This window comes from Paralichthys olivaceus, chromosome 22 (genome assembly GCF_024713975.1).
Source record: "Paralichthys olivaceus isolate ysfri-2021 chromosome 22, ASM2471397v2, whole genome shotgun sequence".
NCBI lineage: Eukaryota > Metazoa > Chordata > Actinopteri > Pleuronectiformes > Paralichthyidae > Paralichthys > Paralichthys olivaceus.
In genome coordinates, this window is record NC_091114.1 from 8005619 (window position 1) to 8024454 (window position 18836).

Below are 18836 nucleotides of genomic sequence, written 5' to 3' on the forward strand. Positions count from 1 at the left end.
GTATGACGTCAGCGGAGACCCAGCGCACGGTGCACCGCGTCCAAGCGAGGCTGAGATCCCAGACAACACAACCTCGCTGTTATTTCGTGCTTTTCTCCTCCACGTCGCACGCAAGACGCGTCTGGTGCGTCCTGCTTGATTTGTGCAGCTGCAGCTCGTGAGCTCCGCGCCTGTGGTTGGCTCTCCCGGTGCTGTCCGTCACGCGCGCACACGTGCACAAACGCACGCTCGCAGTTCCAGAATCACGGCGGAGGCGAGGACGGTTTGACGGGGAGCGTGACGCGGCTTTGACTTTGGGCGCTCGGGTACATTTTACAGTCGCTTAGCCCGGTGAGGTGGAGGATGGAGCGGGGAGGAGAGCCGCACTGAGCGCGTCTGCAGCGCGAGAGGAGACGGGTGAGGAAGGCGCGAGGTGGCACCGTTAAAGTCCGGAGTAGATGATGCTTGTTTGCCGCAGGCCCCGCCATCGTGAAATCGGATACCGACGTGCGGCGGATGGGGTGACCGAGCTCGCTGCTCCGCCGGGGAGGTCCCTGTCTTCGGACGGTGCCGGGATGGGAGCTGCCTGGTTCTAGGAAGGAAGGAAGCAGTGGCAAGAGGGAAAATGCAGACGGAGGAGGAGACGGCCACCGCAGAAGAGCCCATTTTGGAGGAAGGGTCAGGACGAGAGCAGGTAAGAAAGGGCACCTTTTAAAAACACTGTCTTCTCTCTTTACGCGTACGTGGTTGTTTATGCGTAAAGTTGCGCATATGTGGCTCCTTCAGTAAGCACCTTCTATTTTTATGCCACTGCTGTTTACCAAACAACCCATTTATTCTCCATTTTACACCACAGTCTGTAGACCACTAGACTCCTGCTCCTTCACTGACAAAGCATGTCATTGCTCTGAAGGACTCACGTTTCCCTCTGAAGTCCTTCATGCCTTGTTCCAGAGCAAGGACACGGAGCAGGACCTTGGCTTTAATATGAAGAGAGGATGAGGCTGTGTCCAGGTAAACAGGGTCTAAATGTAGAAATGAAGCCCCAGTCCTGATGTGATGTGTCTGGCAACGCTGTGTGATGCTGTCACTGTTGTGGATGAGAGATGCTTTCCTGTATCGTGGAGTATGTCCATCTGCCAGCTGTCACCGCTGAAATACACTAGAGGGTGACATCACAGTGGAGACACACACCCACCTCTCAGCCCAAAATACACTGACACACAATAGAAATGGTGACAGGAGCGCAAGATAACACCTCCAGCTTATATTATTATCTGATAGTTGAATATAACCTGCAGTGTGTTTAATATCAAACCTCCAGAATTACACTTTACAATACATCTATCACTGTCTTCAAACACGTCTATCCAACCATATATTCACTACTCATCCTGGAAGTCCTTGTTGAAGTCCCTGTTCCTGTACTGTTATAGTGAAAAATGTTTAAAATATGGAGCCTTGAATACGACTACAGTACACACACACGCGCACACACACACATACACACACACGCACGCACACACACACACACGTTCATCTTTAGTGTGTGACCTTTTCCTCTCAAGCAGTTCATCACCTTCCCTACTATTTCTCCTTTTATTTGAAAACCAAGATAAATAGAGTAAGTATGACAAAAAACATTTCATAAATCAGTCGCCAAGAAAAAGTATATTAATCATGGATGAATAATGCACAGTAGGAATTGAACAATTTCTGCAAGAGTGGAGTTTAATTTGACATGCTGCATGCATGAGATGTGTGGAATAGAGCTGGGTGATAAGGCCAAAGTTAAATGCAATAATTCATTTCAAATCATCATCAGTCAATACTGATAATTATCGCAATAAATATCAAATCATCATTTCTCTCCAGTTTAAATATTTTTGTACCTTGGTCAAAGTTGAGGAAACCTGGCAGTTATCTGCGGTTTTGGCAGAAAAGTACTTAATACCTCTCATGGTGCTTCCTCAGCATGTACACATTATATCAGTATCTTTTGAACATTTCATTAATTTATCACTATAGATGTAAACAATACAGATATAATTATTGTTATTGTTTAATTGGTGGGTGGGTTGTGATGTACGTAAACAGCTGGGTGCTTTGGTACCGGCAACCTTCGTATCTTTTAAATTGGAGCATCATGGTTAAAACTAAAGACTTTATTATTTTTGTTATCAATTAATCAGACAGCCAGTTAATATTTGATAAAAAAAATTGTCTATGTCAGTAATCAAAATGTTGAGAAATGCCCATTTAGTCACAGATCACAAATTGAGCAGCAAATCTTTTGTGTAACCAATGAATCTTTTAATTCTTACAGCTGTTAATTTTCTCTCGATCGAATATTCAATTAATGGACTAATCGTTGTAGCTCTAATGAACTTCGTCCACTCAACTACTTTTTACAATATACAGTATAAGACTGGTCCAACCTGGACATGGCTAATAAAAGCAAACATATATTTAGTTGGTGGTAATTTAAAGCCTTAGAGTCACTAAGCCTGTTAAATGATGCTTCTCGCATTGTTCTGTCACTCTCCTCTATTTGTATCCATACGTACAGTGTAGACAGTGCAATGTCATGCAGTGAAGTCAGTCTGCACCTCTGCCTCCATTACTCTCTCATCTTCCCCTCTTCCTCTCCTTCCTGTTTTATATTTGCCTGTCATGGAGAATACAGCATCTTCCATCTCTCTCTACCCGACTCTCACTCTCAAGCAGCTCCCTGCTCATGTTATTCATGCCTCACATGGGTACGCACGTACGCACACACAAATAAAGCAGTAACACGGTTAATATTAAAATCTCAGGTTTGATTCTCACGTACCTCCTTGCATTTGACTTTTTCCTGACAGTGGGCCTCCTCTTTTTTCTTAAGCATTTACCTCTTATTTCTAGTTTAATCAGCAGATAACGAGACAGATTTACACCTAATGAGAAACTGTTTGGGCAGAGGAAGAAAAAGACAAATCTAATGAGTGGGAGAGGCAGAGCCATGCATGACGTAACAGAAGAAAAGTTAAAGTAAAGAAGATCAAGAACAGAATCAATAAAAACAGGCTGGTGTTGGCCTCAGAAACAAACGTAATCAACCTAAGTTCACACAAACAATACGCTTGTGTGGAATAAAAAGAATTGTTTCTGTTTTGTAGAAAGGTCTAATTTAAAGACTAGAGCTGGTGTAGTCTCATGTTTTATGTATTTGTGACCCACTCTTGTAGATTTACATCTTCACTAAGAAGAAATGTGCTTGTGCCACAGTTGGAGGAGAGAAGTCCTGAAGTACCGACAGGAACATTGTTAGTTTATACTTTTCCTGCAGCCGTGTGCTGTATAATAAAATGCATGTAGAAATATTAAAGCTATAAAACAACCTAAAAAATCCACGAGAGTCCCACACAGGGAGTTATCACCAGACAGAAAATGTTTTCATAACGAAATGTTGAGGGGAGATTACAAAAGTTATAAAACTGCCACCATTGGTATGTATTTTGTTACTGATATATATTCAAGCTTGGCAACTGTTACTTTCAATGATCATTTAATTCATCAACATGAGACCGTCCCCCGCTGAAAATTGATTAGTCTCGCTAACACATTCTCAGAAAAAAAAGATTTGCAATAGAGTAAGTCTTTTAACCACAGTGAGGACACGATGACACATTTTATTTCCCTCACTCATCAAGTGCTCACGATTGAATTTGTTGGTTCAGCCGAGCTATAGTAGAAACCTGACATCCTAAACGGCTGCTCAATTGTATTGAAATGACACACCGTTTTTAACAGTGCACTGCAGGCATCAACAGCACATTTTCCTCTCTGCGCTTCCTCACTTCATTTGCCACCCACATGCCAGGATTGCTAATTATAGCTGCTCCAGTCACACCTAACACGCTGAATCAGTATGAGCAGCGAGAGGGAGAGAAATGTTTTCTACTAGATCCCCTTAATCCAGGGTGAAGACACTTTTATAAATTTAATTTTTTGAATCTGAATGGATGTGTAGGAAAAATGGAAGGGAGGGTACGATAATTTACGTCCATCAGATGCCTGAAGAGTAAGCAGCATGTTGTTATGAAAGATTTGCTTAGGACACATTTTTAAGGCACATTAACTTTCCTTTTTTTTACTTGGGATGGATAAGAAAGTAATGCATCTCATTCATTCGCTGGATTGTGTCATGTGACCCAATAAAAACGTTAAAGTGAACACTGTCTTAACAAACAATTCACATTTGTAAATTTGCATACATAGAAACTGTGAAAACATAACCCTGTAATTTCTATTTTCAAGATATAATGTTGACCTTAAGTGAAATAGAAGGTTTACGCTTTCACCTGTGCAAACAAGAATAATACACAGAGCCAGTAACTAAAGGTCAATAACAGAATTGCAGAGTAACAGCAGTCGGTAGAGAACATACCACTGCCAAGATCCATGAATTATTCCCAGGGAAAGTGGTGAAAGGGTAGAAAAATGCCCAGACACACAATGTGTTCCACATTGGTTCATACCCCATCCTTCCACAAAGTTTTTTTGCGTATATCCTGCTGACAATCAAACAATCATACCTGCAAGCTAAAGGAAAGATCCCCAAAATCAAGGATAATGACTGTTGGCTCTGACACTGTGATATATTCTCTCTATATCTATATATATATTTCTTAGCATCCAAAGTATAAACATTTCCAACCATGTCTCAGATCATGTTTTTTTGAAAATCCAGGCTCTGATATTAACTCTGTGATGAAACAGAATTTGTCACGTGTGAACTGGCCTGTATCAGCCCTCAGCCTTTTAGGATGGTAAGAAAATGAAAGTTGACACCCTCCAGACGAGGCTCTGTAGATTTCTCTTCATTATGATGTCAAGGAGACTGAGGTCTGTTCCTGCCGTGACACGAGAGCCAGGGCTCAACACGGGCATCTGAAACAGAAAGAGGATCATAACACGGCCAAAGAGCTGTGGAGGCGTTATTTATTCCTGACTTGCTTTACCTTGACAGCCTAAAACAGCTCAATTATTTGTTTACAATACGTTTCGCTTATGCTGCATTGGATTTTTAGTCGTAGCACTGCTGCTCCGAAGTTCATATAGTTGTAAAAGCCTAACTAGTATTGTCAGCTCCCAGGTGATGTGGAGGGAGCATCTCCTGGCTCTGTGTTTTCATTTTAGCTGTGTGGTCTATACCTTCGGGAGAGAGAACTGCTCATACTGACAAACAGTGACTGGCATAAGTGCATGGAGGTATAATTTGACTCCGGCTTGGGGCTGATTTCCTCCTCTCTGGGCAACCGCAGAGACTTGAGTGCCACGCAGGTTCTTTTTTTCTTGTTAGAATATCCTCTTGTTTTGGACGACATTAATCTGCTGAAGGTATAGAGGATAGGAGCAGGAGAGAATTGGAGCCCGCATCACAAAATGAGCGCGACAGGGAGGGCAGGAGAAGGACGTGGAGGAATGATTTTGGCAGTGGGCTTCCCTGGAGAGAGGTGTACTCTGTCACTGATGCCATCTCTTTACTCTCTCTCCTCTCCTCTCCTCTGTTTGTTCCCTTTCATACTTGCATTCATGAAAAGTTCATGATGGTTTTTCTCTCCATCTCTCTCTCTCCCTCTCTCCTCTGGCTACGCTACACTTTTAGCCCAATCAATCCACTTAGAGACAGACTCAGAGAGGATGTAACGCAGGAGACGTGGGGGTGAGGAGGAAAGGAAGGCAAGGCCGAGGGGGAGTAATTGCTTTGGAGGTGGGAGGGAAGATTCGGGGAAGGAGAAATTATGTAAGATTGTGTAAGGAAAGAAAGGAGGAAAAGAAAAAAGCCAGACAGAAAGCAGAAATGTATCATTTTCCTGTCGTTACATGCGCATATGAACGGGACTTTCACTGTTGGAGGTTTACTCAGTGATTTGTAGCCGCTAATAAAGTGTAGGTGCCCTTCACTTCGCCTTTCACTGCATGTCCTTGACACACTGTAGTAAAACATAAAAGCGTGCTTGTGTGTGTGTGTGTGTTACAGCCAGCCACTGTGGCTGCGTCATGCGAGACAGGGAGACAATGAAGGGAGATGAGTGTGTGCATGAAGGAGGGAGAGATAAAGAGAGGGGGAGAGGGACATGCTGGCTGGATAGATGGAGGGAGTGATGTGCTGACAGGACAGGCAGACTTGGTGGAGAGAAGGAGAGGACACTGGTGTCATCCCATCTTTTATCGGTGGCGTTGTTGCTCTTTCGCTGTGTCGCAATCGGGACGCGGAAGAGGATAACAACATAGCTGAGGGCACACAAGTACAGAAACAAACACACATGTAACAGTGCAGGTGTGTGTTAAGTGTGTTTCCCTCTCTCCTTATACTTCCATCATTCATTTGTGTACAACATACATAGTACACAAGCTGTTCTGTTTTGGAGCAACCCTCCCCGCTCCTCCCTTATTCACATATGTAATGTGCAGTCATAACGCTGCTGATGTTGGAGTGGAGTCATTTAGTGATGGAACAGTCTCGAAGCATCGTTCTCATCTAAATTATTCACATACACTTCGCTGGCTGCATTACAATGCTGAGAATGTGCATGGAGAGAGGGAGATAGTCCGAGAAGAAGAAGGGCATGTTAGACCACCGTATGTCTACATGTATCTGATTCATGTGTGTGTGCATGCACCTGCATGCACGTAAATCATTAAACTTTAAGGTGAATACATGCTTTAACGTTAGGGTAAGGTTAGGAAAGAGTTGGGGTTAGGCAAGTATTATAGATGTGCTTACGTTAAGAGTACGTCCAGGAAATGAATGCAAGTCAGTGTAATGTCGCCTGAAGTCATGCAGTTGGTGTGTTTGTGTGTGTGCGTGCATGTGCTTGAGTGCACTGTAATATGATGTCTTCACAGTGCAACTGAGGCCGTGTCGAAGTGTGCACTTAGAGAGACATAAACCGTGTGTGTGTGTGTGTGTGTGTGTGTGTGTGTGTGTGTGTGTTATGCATCACTTATCCTGTGATGGCTCATTGATGAAGTAATGCGTTCCTATGGTCAGGACCTCAGCTCACAGACTCACACACGGTCTGAAATATGACCCTATTTACCAAACAGGATGATTATGACTAGTAAAAACTCACCAGGGGGTCACAAGGTTCATAAAATCTGAGCTGCTTCCTCGACAATAATTTCCCATCACCACCATATCATTTTCTCATTTTAGACATACTGTTTTATAGAAGATGTTTAACAACTGTATCCACGGCTCTGCAGTAATTATCATGACTGGTAAATTGAATCACTGACATTTGGTTGAGGGCTCCTTAAGTGTCTCATAGGTGGTGTTTAATTGTCTTTTAGGGCAGAAATATGACAAGCACAACCTTTTGGGCACATGCTTTCTTAGTTTGGTCAGCAGCATCTTAATTCTCCTGTGTGTGTGTGTGTGTGTGTGTGTGTGTGTGTGTGTGTGTGTGTGTGTGTGTGTGTGTGTGTGTGTGTGTGTGTGTGTGTGTGTCTTTACAGCAGCGACCGGTCCAACAGTCTCTGGCCTCCTCCCTGTGTCGGGAGTCCCACTGGAAGTGCCTCCTCCTGACTCTCCTCATGTATGGCTGCTTCGCCACACTGGCCTGGTGTGCTCTCTGCCGGGTACCCGTTCTCGGCTCCTCCTCCATACCTTTCGGTGCAGACGATGACGCCACCTCAGCCGCCTATTACGACATCCTGCACTTGGAGAGTCCGTGCTCCAGTGGCTACGTCTACATCCCGCTGGCTTTCCTGGCCATGCTTTATGTAGTTTACCTGGTGGAGTGCTGGCACTGCTTCTCCAAGACGGCTATGTTGGCTCATGCTGAATTCCAGGTATCTGTCAATGGTTGTCGCATTGAATTTAGCATTGAGTTAGGTGGGCTAACAGCAACTGATGATGGAATCTGCTGCTGCAATAGAAGTCATGACCTTCAGTAAGACCTTAACTGCTAACTCATGGAATGTTGTTTGGTGTAATAGTTCCAGCAAAATGTCAAAAAATAAAGTTAAAAGAAATGGTGCTGAAATGAATGTCTGCACAGACTGTGATAATATTCATGCAGAATTTACTCATTTCATGAAGAGAGAACCAATTTTACTCCAAATTTCTACTAGAGTGTGGAGGAAATGCTTGCCCACCCATTTGGAAATAAGCCGACCTGGGGGCATCAGTCTATCTTTTGTCTATTCTGGTCTGCTCCAACTATTATCAGGAGCACATTACTCCAAATGAAGTGTGCATACTGTTCATATGCTGCAGCCCAAAAAAAAATACTTGTGTGTTAGTCCAGACTGTTCGGGGCACGTATTCTCTGGTTAAGATAGAATAAAAGAAAAAAGACACCAGAAACAAACACGGTCTGTTTTGCACCAGATTGCATTGAAATATGCAAACAATGGAAACTTAGTATTGCAAAAGCTGCTCCAGCAATGTTACATCTTTGAATTTTAAAATGATTCATTGTTATTTTTGTTTGGAAGGAAAACTCTACATAAATGCATGTGTTCAGTTGTGGAAACTATGTCACATTGTGGGATTGTTTTATATGTGGTAGTGAAATGATTTGATTGTTTGTCATAATTTGATACAGGAAGTGTACGAGCGAGTGCAGAGACTCCAGCAGGCCACACCCTGTATTTGGTGGAAGGCCATTAGCTACCACTATGTGAGGAGGACAAGACAGGTGACAAGATACCGCAACGGAGATGCATACACAACGACACAGGTTTGATGCTAATAACTGTTATGCAAATTTGTATGTCTCCTGTAGTGAAATATTGTGAGGCTGCGTGCAAAGAAAAATATATATCTGCTAGTATTGCTGCTAGAACATATATGAATAAATAGTTAAAAGAACTTGATTCCTCTTCTCCCTCTTCCTCTCTATCACTCTCTTTCCCTCCATCTAACCCTGCCTCCACCTTCCGCAGGTCTACCATGAACGGGTGAACACTCACGCTTCCAGCTCGGAGTTTGACTATGCCCGTTACGGGGTCAAAGACGTGTCCAAGCACCTGCTGGACCTGCAGATGCACCCTGCCGTCCGCCTCCGTTTTACCAAGTGTTTCAGGTCAGATGCTCACAACTGCTCAAAAAAAGGCAGATAATCAGTTTGTGGGATATACTTGGTTAAAAGATTTTTCTTCTCTTTAGCTTCTCCAGTGCACGTGCTGAAGCTGCCTACCTCACCCAGGTAAGATATGGTTAATACCAGTGTATTTGTTTTGTCAAGTAATCCGTCTATGATTTTACCTTTTGAGTACGATTTTGATTTTTTTCAATGATCAACCACCTGACTAGATTTTATGAGAACCAGGTAGAAAAGGCCTTACATATGCAATTGATGGCTGTATTCATGATATTGTACTTAAAGGTACTAAAAGATTCATTCCAGGCAAAATATGCTGAGGGATTCCAATGCTTCACAGTCCTGCTGTGCCTAGTTACAGTTGCTGAACTAAAATAAGATCTGTTTGGAGCAGTGGTTGAGCAAACAATCTGTTTTAATAAAAATAGTTGCTGTTTTTTCAATATATTGTCGGTAGCTTCAGCTTAAATTTTGAAGTATCTAATGTGTTCTATTTTCTGTTATTCAAAGCGAGCGCGCTTCTTCGGGGAGAACGAGGGCCTTGACGACTACATGGAGGCCAGAGAGGGAATGCACCTGAAGAACGTGGATTTCCGCGAGCACATCTTGGCGTTCCCGGATCCTGCTCATCAGCCGTGGTTTTCCAGGCACAGGGTGTTCTGGCTAGCTTCAGCTTTCCTCCTGTCGTGGCCGCTGCGGGTTGTGTCAGAATATCGCACAGCATATGTCCACTACCATGTGGAGAAGCTGTTCGGGGAGGATGAGGACAGTGTCGGAGGAGGAGGACCAGGTGGAGGAGGACCGGCTGGAGGTGGAAGGGGGGATGGGACTGAGGGTGGCACTGAAAATGGAATCCACCCAGGAGGGATTAGTATTGGGATTGGTCTAAACGGGACGAGCTACAGAGCCATCTCTCGAGTCAACACAGTGGATATGACAGAACTGGAGTGGCACATCCGCTGTAACCAACAGATGGTCCCAAGCTACTCTGAAGCCCTCCTCATGGACTTGGACATAAGTGGGGGGACAAACCCCACTGTTTCTACCCCCATCTCTGGGCCTCCGGGCACCACCCCCAACACGATGACCAACCCGCCTCCTCTGGCTCTGCCCGTGGTATTCAACTCCGCTTACCTCCTGCAGAGCTGTCCTCGATGTCGGAGGACAACTTCGAGTTCCAGTCTTCCCTCCAGGCTAAGAGCCCCGATGGGAACCACGGCCCTCCTGAACGCTACCGTGGCAGGGATCAGGGCAGCAGGGCCAGGTGGTGGGGGCATCGGAGGAAGGTTGGTGCTCAGTCGGAGTGGATTCTCACTCGGGAGACTGGCAGGAGGACGCCAAAACAGCCTGTTTCATTCAAGAAGCATGGGGGGAGGGCTGGGAGGAAGTCGGGAAGAGGGAGGAGGAAGTGCCGGGGGCGGAGGTGGGGGAGGCGGAAGTGGTGGTGGAGGTGGAGGATTTCTCGGGTTGGGTTCAAGACAGGACAATGAGGAAACCAGAGGAGTCCTAGAAGGAGAAGGGGATGACGATGAAGAGGAGGAGCAGGAGGAGGAGGAGGGAAGGGAAGACCGGGGAAGAGGAGGCAGAGAAAGGGATGACGATGCAGCGCAGGACAGCGGAGCGGGAGGTGAGGTGAGGGAGGGCGAGAGGGAACGTCCTCCATCCTACCAGGACGCGTTCTTCTTTCCTGTCCTCATTATACATGGAGAGGAGAGCTGCCATGCAGGAGACGACATGTGACGAATAAAAAGATCAACAAATGGAGGGAAAGTATCTGCAGAGGCTGAGGGAGATGGAAGAGACTGAAAGAAAAGAATGGATCACACGAGAAGGGGGTGAGGGTAAATGAGACTTGATAGAGCCAAAGAATGAAGGAAATGAGAAGCAAAAGAGGTTGAAAGCAAGGAGCTGGTTTACAGAATATCAAGCAGTGAAACGGAAGATAGGAATCAGTCATAACAAAGTGTGGAAGGTAAGAATAGCTCTGTGACACAAATAATAAGGAAGGGGGGGATAAAGTAGGAAGGAGAAGCAGAGAAGTCTCAGATTGAGTATACCGCTTCAGGGGATTTGAACAGATTTGGTGCATACAGTAAAAAAAGGCAGGAAACAGTGATTGAGAGGAAGATGGAAGCTGATAGAGAAGTGCAGGCGCAAGATAAGATGGAGTCCAAGAAAATGAGTGAAGGCAGGAACATCCTCACATAAGTAGACTTTGCTACACAGACTGTGCGAGAGAGAGAGAGGATGACAAATCAGATACTTAGAAAGAATGGAGAGACTGAAAACAAGTCTATTTCCAGAAATATCTATGCAAGAACAGGAGAGGGAGGAGAAAAAAGTCTAAAGATAGCAACTGGAGGGCAGTGGAGAAAGTGTAAACCAGCTGAGCACTTGTGGGTAGGTTTTCAAAATAAACAGAGGGGGAAAGGTAGTTTGAAGGTTCATCTTTGCTAAAAGTCAGAATACACAGAGGCAGAGTAATAATATGGATTATCTGAACAGACAACAAATAAGGAGGAACCGAATGAGATCACATCAAAATGCACTGTAGGGAAGTGGCGGGAGCAAATCCATAGTTCGCTATTTGCAGGGTAAAAGAGCAAAGGAGAGTAGTATAGAAAATGAGACACAATACATAGCAGATAACACTGAATCTAAAATAATTCATGCAAACTCTAGTAAAAGAAAACAGACTTTTGAGGAAAATCCACTCAAGAGGAGGAGAAAAGAAACAAATTCAAAATGAAAAGTTCAAAGTTTCCCGTGTAAAGTTTTCAAATAGATTTCTCTCAGGTCTTCTAAGGTTTACTGTACAACCTCACACGACAACACCACAGCTTCAGTGCCAACAAAAGAGGAGAAATATCGATTTCCTCCACGTCTCTGCAAGCCGTCATTTAACCATTAGCCTGCCCACCACTCTCATTCCATTACTGATATGGAGCTGATAGGAAAAAAAATTCCATAGTTAGAGGAGCGACTGCTTCCTCCAGCTCCCAGCTTCCACACCTCCTCTGTTTGCTCTCCTCCATCTCATCACCTCTTCTGTGCTCCTTCCCTCCTCACCTCTGGCTGCACGGGAATCCACATATAACAAGAGTAGAGATGTAATTCTCAGCATCACTTCTATTATAGTTTTTTATAAAAGCGCAACCACCTGAACAGCTTTTTTTGCAATTATCCTGTAATGTGTTAGAAGTAAGGTGAGATCCCAAAATAGATCGACTGCATCTGTCGTTAACTTCCCCTCATCCTCTCCTCCATCACCTCCAACTCATCCCTTTCTTCTTTTTTTTTTTAAAGTGGTGGATATGTGATACGCCTCTCTCTGCTACTGGAGATGAAGCGATCACATTTCATCTCCACTTCCTCCGCATATCACGTCTCCTCCTGGCTGAGCTCTCTCCTCTCGGATGAGCTTTAAAAATAAAATACAGATATTTCCCACGTGAATGAAGTTTCTGACCTTTCGCCGTTCTTTCGCAGATTGAGATGCGAGCAAATTCCATGTATTTACACAGTTTTCATAGAGGGGCAGAAGATCAAGGAAAAACTGGCCTTTACAACCACTGACTTTAGGCCGAGGGTGTGATTTTTCATTCACGATTAAAAGTCAAATGCTAATTATCACCAGTTATGCCTGTGTAGTTTAGTTACAAACATTTGTAATCAAAGTTAGTTCTGAGCAATATGGAGAATAAAAAATCACAATAACCAGAAAAACCCTCCTCCATGATCAATGCACTATATATAACACAATATGTGTTGAAGCTTGAAAAACCTCTTAATCTAATTTATATCCACATTATTGGACTGCATGGGAAGTAAAACCTGAGCTCAGCTGGCGTAGAAATCTGACCTTTGATCGCTTTGTGTTTTAAGCGTTGACGACAAAATGGCAGATGACAATTTACAAGGTCAAAATAAAACCCACAACAAGGTCACAAAGATCTGTAACGCCCGACCGTTCGATTGTGTCATGCTGCTACTTCCTCCTCTTGAAGAATCATCTGTTACCTTAGTGACAGCGCCCTCTATCAAACATTGCCTCATTGTGGAACATGTAGCTGGCATAGAGATGCATGATGTAACTTTATAATCGCTATTGTGCAGGTCCTACTAATAACTACGTGGAAAAACAATGGCTGCAAGATGCAGTGCCAAAAAGCAGTGATCCATGCTCAGTTCAAACAAATTTAGACATTTTAGACTCATCTAGACGACGGCACAGACAATGATCCCTAGGATTTAACTCTGTTCTGCTTTCTTAGTTGGTCTGTTTTCAAAGAAAATGAGCCCAGGAAGAGGAAGCCGGCACAGACAACGCAACCAACCATCAGTGCTTTGATGCGTATACTTTACAAAGCACACTAAAAATGCTTATAGTTCTAGATGAACTTTTCTTAACCTTCCCGGCACTGTGCCCTTCAACGGTTTCTTCAGCCACTCTGTTGGACGTCGTTCGCGTCGCCCTCGTTCTCCTATCTGCTTACTTCGGAAACGAAGACTGAAAAGCACACCGAAAAAATGACGTTGGAGAGTTTTCCTGAAAATGGAGCGAAATTGATGCCTCAAACATTTAATGATAAAGATAATGGACACGAACATGCACACAAATATGTAACAAGAAGCATCCGACCTGGTTTCAGCAGTGACAGCAGGGAATGTCCTCTCAGTGAAACTTTCCAAAAAGAAGAAGTAGAGCACGAGTGCTGGCCTGGTTTGGTACACGACACACACAAACACACTGTTCCTCATTCTCATGCACTGATTCTGGCTGACGGATCTTCAGTAGCTTTGAGGGAAGATCGAGTTGAACTGGGCACAAGAAAACTAACGGATGAAATAATAATCAGAAGAAACGACAAACAGCATCACGGACAAATGTTTCACGAGTGGAGAAGTGGAAAAAGGACAGAAAGGACAAACAGCAGCTGAAGGGCAGAAAGACTTATTGTGAGATTAAAAGACAATTATTTTTACAGCTATTAATCATTATCTGAGTCTCTTGACTTAAATGTCCCTTAACAAAAAAAGCACTAAAAAGCACTGAACACACACCTCTGTGTTAATTTGATTTCATGCTCCGATCATGTTGCTTTCACAATCACTTGATTTACTCTGTTCACATGTTGTATTATGGCTTGAAGGGTCCTGATCACTATGTATTTTTGTTTGTCAGTATATTTAACTCTAATTTAAAACCATATACTTTGGCTCCACATGTTACAAAAAAAGGAAATATAAATAGTATATAATACAAACTCACTACTTTAATATCATCTGCACACTTGAGAAGACATCATGTCAGGTTAAGTGATGTCTTAAGATCTAAATGCCTTTGTTAGCCTCAGACATCTCTCATGTCTCTCATTATTTTATTTTATTTCTTATTTTTTGTCTGACTTCTGAATTTCTGAAAGGTGCTTGGACCCAGTGATTCTTGTTGGTTTATTTACTTTTTTACTTTTATTTTTTTTATCTATGTGGTCATACTTCACTCACGTGTTGTTAGTGGCTATATACTTGGTGTTTTATGATTTCAGAGTGTGTCAAAAAGTGTGTCCTCAGCCGCTTCAGGTGTGCCAAGAGAACTTTGTGCCCATGATGTCTTACACAACCAACACATGTTCGTGTGCGCTTGCATGTTGAGCCACAGCAGTGACGCAGCCATTAACAGCTTATTTTAGACAAGAGCGACATCCAGTTCCCACAACTGCCCCTTACATGCAATGTCTTCACGTAAATTACACACACGCACACAAACACTCTCTGAAAGAATGGAACCGTCCAGCTATTTTGCCTTTGTGTGCGACGTTGAAAGCTTTTTTGCTCAGGATTTCATTTAATGCTGCATTCCTGTGTAAACACGAGCTCTGTTTTAAACTCATTAACATGCCAAAGAAAAAGATTGAAAATTAAAAAAAAAAAAAACACATCACAGAGAAGATGTATGTGCTCACACACACACACGCATGTTGACATGATGGTTCCACAAAAAAATCATAGACACTGATCGACTGACTTGAATCAGCAACATACAGTTTGTTACAAAAGTTAATTACTTCCTACATTGACTGAATGATTGTGTGTCCCATTGTATATTTATGTATACTTAGAAATGGGTTTTGTGTCCACAAGGTGGCAGCAAACCCATGTTTGACCACAGAACAGCTGCCCTCCTGCTGTGTGTGTGCCAGCTGACACCTGAGTGTGTTCCACATGTACACACTCTGTGGTGTCAAACCAGGCAATTGTCTTTGGCAGCTGATACACCTGCTGTGACATCATTATTGAGATGTGGCCACAAGTGCAACATAAGGCCCGATCACACATACATGCATTTGAAACTAAAATTGCAGGTCAAAGTTCACCAAAAACTCCATGCCAAGCCATTCCGTGATTTGTCTCGGGCTCATACAGACAGGAAGTGAACGGGAGGCGATGGTTCACCACTCATATATTCTCGTATGGGGACCGGGCCCACACCTACAAGTTCTAACACCCACACAGAGCGGAGTTGTCTGATGTGATTGTACATTTATCTTCTAAAGCTGATGTTCTTTTTCTTTTCACTGTGACTGAATGTGTTTTTGCAAAGCAATATTGTCGTCCACACCCCTGCTCTGTGGCTGGACTTGTATATATGTTGCCAAGCAGCTTTCTGAACTTATATCCACAAGCAATGGACGCCTCAGTCATTTACTGTTACAGAGATCACATTTGCATATCGTGACTAAGCCTCCATTTCTACTGCATAACTCATAGTCTCGCCATGTTGCTCTAAATGACACAAGCTACAAATAAAATGATACGGAGGAAGGTGGTTTTGGTTTGTGACCGACATTTTTCTACTTCATTAAGATCACTCTAAACTTCACTCCTGTGTTCTTGTGCTCACACACATTTGATTTGTTGCACAAAACTCAGCTCACGTTTTCCACTTTGTTTTTTTGTTTTTTATTAAAGTCATCACTTGACTATCTTATAAAATGCTCTCGCAACTATGACAAATGTATTGTTGTCATTACTGTTACTACTGTTTCTCTCGTGGTCATGGGGCGAGTGTGTCGTCATACCGAGTTTATCAAACACTGTAAAAACATTATGTGTAGAGGTGGTTTTGACTTGATCACATGAATTCCAGCTGCATTTTCTTTTTGCATTTCTAAAAACATCTGTTTGCCTCAAACTATCAGGAAACTAAAAGATTCCACACTGTTATCTTGAGTTATTCCACAGTCCAATCATACTTTGCATTTATATTATGTAAAAGCAGAATTCAGGGTATCCCTTTGATGACACTTTGATGTGAATGTGTGCGGAATAATAGGAAAATAGCATTTGTGTGTGTTCTTCTCCACAGACACTTGTTTTCTGTTGTTTCTTTAATGAACAGTAGCAATTTTCCATTGTCCAGAACTTTAGTTGTACCTGTTCCGACCTTTGTGTCAGTGTGATACAGCGTCAGCGCTCCTTGTTTTTACACTGGGATGATGAGCAGCTTTTTGTCCCGAAGCGAAAACGACAAAAACAACTTAAAAAAATTGAACCAAAATCACGATTGTATGTAAAAAGCATCGATGCTGATAATCACATCAGCGTCACGTGGCTGTAATGTGTCAATGCAATCTTACAGATACAGGTATCCAGCGTCTGGAGGGTCAGATTACATCCATGATGAAAATGATCATTGTAGTTGAAGGGATGCAGTTATTCCCCTGTCACCTGATTGTTAAATGAGTGTCTTGATTGTACAACAAAACTAAAGCTGTATTTACGTGAAATCACAAATTCTCGTCTGGTGACCTTTCAGGATATTCCTTTTATTTCTGTTAATGCTGCTGGATTGCTTGTGAGCCGTCAAACACGTGAGATGTTACCACAATGTAGTTGTTATGTACACGCAGCCTCAAACAATAATGTCACATATGACGCATTATTGTCCCACACAGTGACGTGTGAAGCGGGGAATGGGCTTTTCTGTTCAAGCACCGTCGAACAAAATGTCCTCAGTATTTAAGCTAATTAATATGTAACTGATAATAAGATTGTCAATATCACACCAGATTAGAGCTGCTGTCACCGGCCGGGTGCAGACGCTGTCATTTGAGGGGCTGACAACGGTGAGGGTAACGGAGCTGGTGGCAATAACACTGTTAAATGATGCGATCCTGGCGATTATGATGATGATGACAATTAATTATTCTGGATGATACAAATAAAGTCAATCTGCTTGGTTTATCAGGTTTTGGTGTCGTGGGATTTTTAAACCCATTCACATCTTTACATGTTCTCGTGTTATTATTGTTATAGGAATTCATCCTGAAAAAAAAAGGCCTCTCCAGTTTTGCTAAAGAAAAAAGCATTCTTGGGCTTTGGAGAGACTTTTCCACATATTAAGAAAATGACACTAGTGGTGTCACATCAATCTGGATTTGGAGATGACAAATTATCATCGAAATGCCTGTTATTAAGTGATTATGTCCTCTGTAATTTTTCTTATTGGTACCAACGCCCCAGGAGCCTCAGGTGGTAAGTGGTATAGTTCATGGATGAATGGATGAATAATGTTCCTGTCTGGTGGAGTGAGGATGAGCAATTTACACTGTGCAATAAATATTCAACTCTTATTTTATGCAGAGTCACCAATTAGCCACAGTGCCACTCTTCTGCAAGTAAAATCCTCAATCAACAGACAATAACCACTAATTATTATTAATGTTTTAATAGTCAGGCTAGGCCCAACATTACTTAGGTAACAGGTTGACCAGTAGGTTTTAGTTCAAGTCTGACAAGTTAGCCTCAGTGAGTTTTGAGAAATTAATTACAATGATTAAGTTCCACAGCAACTTTTCTCAGTCTATTAATTTAATCTGCTTCATAATTGAGCTTTTGAAAGGTTGTTTATTAGTGTAATTGATGATCCCGGCCCGGCAGCGTGCAATCTGTGTGTTTGGTGTGTCATTAATCTCTGGTTGGTCGACTGCACATACAATATTCATAATATTCACCGATCACAGGCAGAGTGTGACGTGCTATGACATATCATTTTTATTGGTGATAGTTATGTGACTTGTCTCATGTCGGGATGGGCTTTGTCTTGTAGTATATGTGCGTTTAAGGAGAACTTCCATCATGTTACACTAATCTGATTGTGTCTTGTGGATTTGTTTGTCCCCTTCATCATCTTCACAGAGCTGCACCCACTTCCGACAACAGTGACTTGGGAGGGAGCCGAGTTCAAAGCTCCATTCTGCTGTTAAATAGAGCCGTGTCTGCTATTTGTCATCTGAAGATACTGAAAACAAAGTGGTTCCATCAAAAGCTAAGTTATGTAGAGTCAGTAAGTAAAAATTGATTTCCCATCGGACTACAAGCCACATTAGTAAAGATAGTGTGTTGTGTTTTCATATGAATAATCAATTGATAAAAATCTGTCGTGTTTATTGAGGTTAGGAGTTCAGTGCTGGATCAAAACACGTCAGATGAGAACAGCTTCAGACTTTGCATCAACAATGTTATACTGTATTTCCATCAGCTGCATAACAAGTGGTTGCATCCTGTCTCAGGTTTGACACTGGAGGGCAGCAGAGTGCTTGTATAATGTCACAGCTTGTGTCTTGGCCTAGATCAGTGGTTCTGTTGTAATAACTCACTTCACAAGCTGGAAACAGGAAACACCCCACTCCACAACTTTCTTATCTTTTGTTATTAATAATATAGGGGAGGCAACTGATGACGAAATAGGATCCA

General features: G+C 42.8%; 1 protein-coding gene across 2 annotated transcripts; it reads left to right on the top strand.

Annotated features, from left to right (window-relative positions):
* The first annotated feature begins 248 nt into the window (after nt 1–248).
* On the top strand, nt 249–17327 carry LOC109634938 (transmembrane protein 151B-like). Of its 2 annotated transcripts, XM_069518775.1 has the most exons (7): nt 249–673; nt 836–993; nt 7486–7821; nt 8580–8714; nt 8920–9059; nt 9143–9182; nt 9588–17327. In XM_069518775.1, the coding sequence occupies exons 3-7, from the start codon at nt 7564–7566 to the stop codon at nt 10815–10817; spliced, it is 1803 nt and encodes a 600-aa protein (XP_069374876.1). In that variant the 5' UTR covers nt 249–673; nt 836–993; nt 7486–7563; the 3' UTR covers nt 10818–17327. The 2 variants fall into 2 exon arrangements, with proteins under 2 accessions (XP_069374876.1, XP_019951358.2); XM_020095799.2 differs by lacking the exon at nt 836–993.
* The last annotated feature ends 1509 nt before the right edge of the window (nt 17328–18836 follow it).

Bases quoted from the DNA above. Each gene is read 5' to 3' on its own strand.
- LOC109634938 (XM_020095799.2), top strand. From the start codon at position 605: ATGCAGACGGAGGAGGAGACGGCCACCGCAGAAGAGCCCATTTTGGAG. The intron at 7,822-8,579 runs GTATCTGTCAAT...AATTTGATACAG, and splicing joins TGGCTCATGCTGAATTCCAG to GAAGTGTACGAGCGAGTGCA. The intron at 9,183-9,587 runs GTAAGATATGGT...TGTTATTCAAAG, and splicing joins AAGCTGCCTACCTCACCCAG to CGAGCGCGCTTCTTCGGGGA.